Source organism: Telmatherina bonti (assembly GCF_933228915.1).
Source record: "Telmatherina bonti genome assembly, chromosome: 20".
NCBI classification, from domain to species: domain Eukaryota; kingdom Metazoa; phylum Chordata; class Actinopteri; order Atheriniformes; family Telmatherinidae; genus Telmatherina; species Telmatherina bonti.
In genome coordinates, this window is record NC_136618.1 from 15,015,145 (window position 1) to 15,020,144 (window position 5,000).

General features: G+C 40.9%; 1 protein-coding gene across 2 annotated transcripts in view; it reads right to left on the minus strand.

The window, feature by feature from the left end:
- sema5a (sema domain, seven thrombospondin repeats (type 1 and type 1-like), transmembrane domain (TM) and short cytoplasmic domain, (semaphorin) 5A) overlaps positions 1-5,000 on the minus strand; it is a 144,816-nt gene that overhangs the window by 80,006 nt on the left and 59,810 nt on the right. For both annotated transcript variants that reach the window (XM_079259753.1, XM_079259754.1), the window contains exon 4: positions 3,185-3,230. In XM_079259753.1, coding sequence (XP_079115879.1) covers positions 3,185-3,230 — 46 coding nt within the window. The remainder of the gene's footprint in view (positions 1-3,184; positions 3,231-5,000) is intronic.

Genomic DNA, 5,000 nt, shown 5'->3' on the forward strand with positions numbered 1-5,000 from the left:
GAGGAATGTCAGAGGGAACTATTTGAGGACCTCGCAGGCAGACTGAAACACAAGGCTGAGTGGTACATTGAGCTTGCTTGGCTATTTTTCAGCCCTGGCAACACAAAGGGAAATGGCAAAGCATTGATTTGGCTGCTCAAGGTTGGCAGCAACCGAGTTCAGGGAGTTGAATGAGGGACGGTGGAGACGCAGGGACAATACCGAACAGATGCGGGATATAATATGAGATCTAACTGCAGACAGATGAAGTAAATTGGGCTTTGAGACTGTTTCTGCTGCTAATTATTCAGATATGAAAGGATTATATGTTTAATTAGTCGCTTGTGCTGCAGAGCAAAATCTTTGTTTTTCTCTTCAGCTGCAGGACTTTGAAAGTCAGCAATGGAGAAAAATATCGAGATCAGCGAAGATGAGGGTAGTGGTTGACAGAAGGAGGAAGGACTCTTCAGACTGTTCAGGCGCTGCAGAAAATAGGCACCAAATATTGACTTCAATCAAGGCCGTACAGGGGGAAAGGCGGACTCGTGTGTCGAGGCCTCTCTCTCCCCACTTCAACCTTGCCTGCCATTCACTTTGAGTACGCGCTGGAAAGTTTTTTGTAGTGTGAAATCATTTTAACTGATTATGATTCAGAAGGTGTCTCTTTGTCTTGTAAACAGTCACTCAGATGAGCCTTTTTTATCTTTCCTTTGGAGTGCTGAGTCCTTTATACTTTCAGGACTTACTGATGACCAAATCTGCCGGGTACCCTTTCAAGACACACAAACTTAAAAAAAAAAAAGTAAAAGTTCACAGATGGCTTTGCATCAACTCTGCCCTTCTTTATCTCCAGCTTCTGATGGTTTGGGCTTTTTTTCTATTTTTTTTTTCTCTTCAGTGCCACCAATCATGGAAAGCATTTACAGAGACCACTATACTTGTTCATGTTCGATCAATCACATTCTTCCAACTGTGCAATGGACAGCTTGGCTTCCACCGAGTGCCGGTTGTCTTCAAACCCCTCTTTACACATCTATAAGCCTATCCAGTCCTCGGGGTTAATTTTCTTCCTTGCAAATGTTTGAAACCAGCATGTGACAATTTAGTCAAGGACAGTAGAGCTGTGATACGCCCTCATGCAGCAGAACACCATTGTGACTGTTCTGCTTTTCCAGAACCGCTTCATACATGTATGCAGAAAATGAGCAGCCGCTGTGTCTGTTGGAAGCGGGTGAATATTATTGATTAAATGGTAATTATATCCAATCCTTTTGCATATTACAGGCTATTTGTGTTGTTGCTAAGCCTTGTGCTCTATCAAACCATACACATCCCTCCTCTTAATGCTGCCAGCCATGCAAGAACAAATCACTGCCATGAGGTATTATCTGACAGGGCTCATACATAGGAATGGGGTGAAATCACAAAGACACGCGTAGGTGTAGATTTTAGCTTCTTTTTTTTTTTTTTTTTCCTAAGGAGAGAATAAAGAAAAAAAAAGCCCATGCAACTCTTCTGAACATCGGTGCAACTGAAATAAACCTCACTAATATACTAACAACTGTTTGTGTTCGACTTTCTTTGAAGGCTGTGACTCTCTCAGAACCGAACTCCCTTGTAAATCTATTTGATCAATCAGTACGGCTTGCAATGTTAGTGGAGGAACAACACCAAAGGGGGACTTCCTTCAAGTCTGTCATATCAAGAGGAAATAAGAACGAGGCAACCGATTCTCTGTGCAATTAATCTCCTGTTTGAAGGCAGGATGACAAAGAAAAAAAAAAATTTTTTAAAAAGAGGCAGAAGGAAGAATACTACTTATGCTCTGCAAATTTCAGTAGCTGAACTCAGAGTTCCACTTGACTCTTCAGTCTAGGTCCAATCAAATGCAAAGCAGAGACTTTGTGCACAGGTCATCTTAAATTGGCCCTAGGCATCGGCAGGGATTACCACATCCCATTTTTTCAGGAGAAGACGTCTTGGAGATGAGGGGTTGATTGGCTCAGTTGAATCTCCCGGCTGATTCTGCAGCGCCAGCCGAGCACAGGATGAAATAAAGGCGGAGGGAAGATTGGGTGTGTGGACGGCACAGAGTGTCTTTTGCTGTGTCTCAGCAAGAGGCCACAAAAGACCAGCTCCACATGAGTCCTCGTCTCTCTCCGTAGGGGGCGGTTTTCTTTGCTTTCTTCCGTCTATCTCACTTCTTCCGCACTCCTCAGTGCGCGCCACCTTGCACTCCTTCCTGTCCAACAGATTCCGTCCCGCTTTTTATTTCACTTGACAGTTTTTCTTCATCTTTCCCTTCCACAAAGATTTACATCAACAGCGCTTCCCCCACCCTCCTGTTCCACCCAGCTCCTACCAGTGCCCGGATTCTCATCTTCTCCCCAGGTTTTTTTCAGGATGTAAATATGGCAAACATCAAGAGTTGCCTATAGAAGCCTCGCTGTTATTACTTACTGATGAAGCCATCATCAAGTCAGTGTTTACATGGTAACAGCAGGTCGCAAATGGTTAGCTACACAGGTTGGACTGATAGGATATTGAAAAATGAGAAAGAAAGAAATTAGATAAGCTGAGAGAATTCAAATAGCAATGTGTGGGAGTCTGGGAATAAAAGACAGATGAAAAAACATAATTGCCTCCTTGAAAGTGCTGGTATTTGTTCATGTTTTGTCCAAACATGTCACCGTAGGCAACAAGCAAAGCCTTGTAGATGGCATGCTTTAATTTCTGCTTTGTATTTCAGGTCGCTTTCTGATCTGGATCTGTTTGGACAGTCTGACATTGGCATCTTTGGAGGAGTTTGGGGAGTTTTATTACGACTGTAGCATCAACAAGCAGCATTCTAAAAGTGCAAAGGTTTAACTTCACGTGTCACATGCGCTTTCAAACTCAATTTTAAGGTGAAGGATATTAACACTGACTAGATTTAACTCCTTCCGTCTCTCCTGACAACCCAAATATAAATTTCTCCACCATTTGGGAAGCTGCTGTGACGCATAAAATTTTAAACCAATTTACTGTAACAGCTTTAAGATGTGGAAGCAGGTGGTGCTGCGCAGCACCGTGTCTGCTGGAAGCGGGCCGCACTTCACCGACCGTCGTGGGAGTGAAGTGAGCCGACAGGAACTCACCAGGTTTCGTGGGTGAGTCAGACAGAGCGAGAATCAGAAAGACAGGGCGGGAAAGAATTAGCACTCACCTGGATCAGTGTCAGGTCCTCCAGGTTAAGCCTGAAGAGGTGATTTCTGTAAGAAAAATGAAAAAAAAAGGAGAGAAGAAGTCCGTTTATGGTGCATTTAAAAAAAAAAAAGAAAGATATAATGCAAGACGGTTGCAGCATGTTTTCTCAAAAGCTAAAGCTCTGTGCAGCATTTGAAAAAGATTACAAACTGTTAAAGTATGAGAACAAATAGGATTAAAAATAAGAATAAAATAAAATAAAATAAAATAAAACATAAAAGTGTCGCTGTGCTGTTCAGACTGACTGAAGTTAATAGATAGCTAAAATGAAAATAGATAAATAGATCACAACATTTTATGCTCACAAAGCACACCTAAAATAGGGTGACCACATTTATCTGCTATTTTATTAGCAAATTTTGTAATTATTTTGATTTAAATATATATATATATTTTTTTGTGGAAATGAGGGACGGAAAATTTGTTAGCACGCCAGAAGGTGCTAATTCAGACATGATCTGAGAGAGAGAGAGAGCACAGGATGCACCGTGGTCTGACTTTCCCTCTTTCACCTGCTTAAACACAGGCCAGTACGGAACCCGGAGTTATTCCAGTGGATTATAACATATTTAATATAGCTTAGTATTGTTTTGTCAGATGTAAAGCCAATTTTTGAGTAAGCTTTTTATGAGCGGCCAGCATTGTGTGCCACCCGTGCCGTAGTTTACACGAATGAGACAGCTGTTCGGTGAATATTAAGGGCTCCTGTGCACATAAAGCAGCCGTTACAGCCAGTGTTTGGGCATACTGAATGGCAAATAGCCTTATGCTGATGCCGTTACACCAAAGTTATTCTGAGAAGTTTGTGAAAGAATGTTGAACTTGTAATCTTTTGGAAAATGTTTAATGAATGACATAAATGTGCAACATTGTTCATTTCAGTGGTTTGTATATTTACAGAGAAGAGCCATATGTTACTGGAAGAATTACCCATTTTATTTTGTGGTGCTGATCCAGTGAGTTACTGGTATAAAATATTGTAACTTTACGTACCAGAATTACTTTGTGAATACATGACAATACATATCTTGTGACAATGTATATCTTAAGAGCTGTCAAGGGAGAGTAGTGTGAAACAGTGAATCTGCCAAAAGGAATCTTGTAATATAGTTGAGCTGAGTTCAAACAAACTGGAATGAAATCGCTGATGTTTGTGAAATATGTTAATAAATTCAGACGTGATCTGAGAGAGAGAGCACAGGATGTGCCGTGGCCTTACTTTCTCTTCTTCACCTCCTTAAATCCAGGAAAACATCTCTGTTACTGTGGTCTTCAGGTCTGACACCCGTAACAATCGCATTCTGACAAGTTTTTTTTATTCAGGGGAAAAGCAGCAGGATTCTTCAGTCATTTCTAAATGTTTACTAATATTCAGCTGTTAACAATGCTGCTACAGAAATGATGTTTTGTATTTTGATAACGTTTAATGACCACCAAATTCAGTACTATAAAATAAACCTCATTTATTTAGCTAATGTCTCTCGTATCTGAGCTTTTTTCTGAGGAAAATAGTTTTTATTTCTCTATACATCCTGAACACGAATACATTTTTTATTCAATTTTAAAAGCTGTTCAGCAAAGCGTGAAGCAACAGCCACATCTTTCATGTTATCAATCATTTCTTTAGTAGACATGTCATTTCAGACTTAAAATCATGTTCGCTCCAACACTTGCACACGCAAGCACACACACACACACACATGTGCATCTCTGAATAGATCCATCAATCTTTTGAAGAGTGGCTTTCAGACAGGTCTCAGTGTGGCCACAGCCCC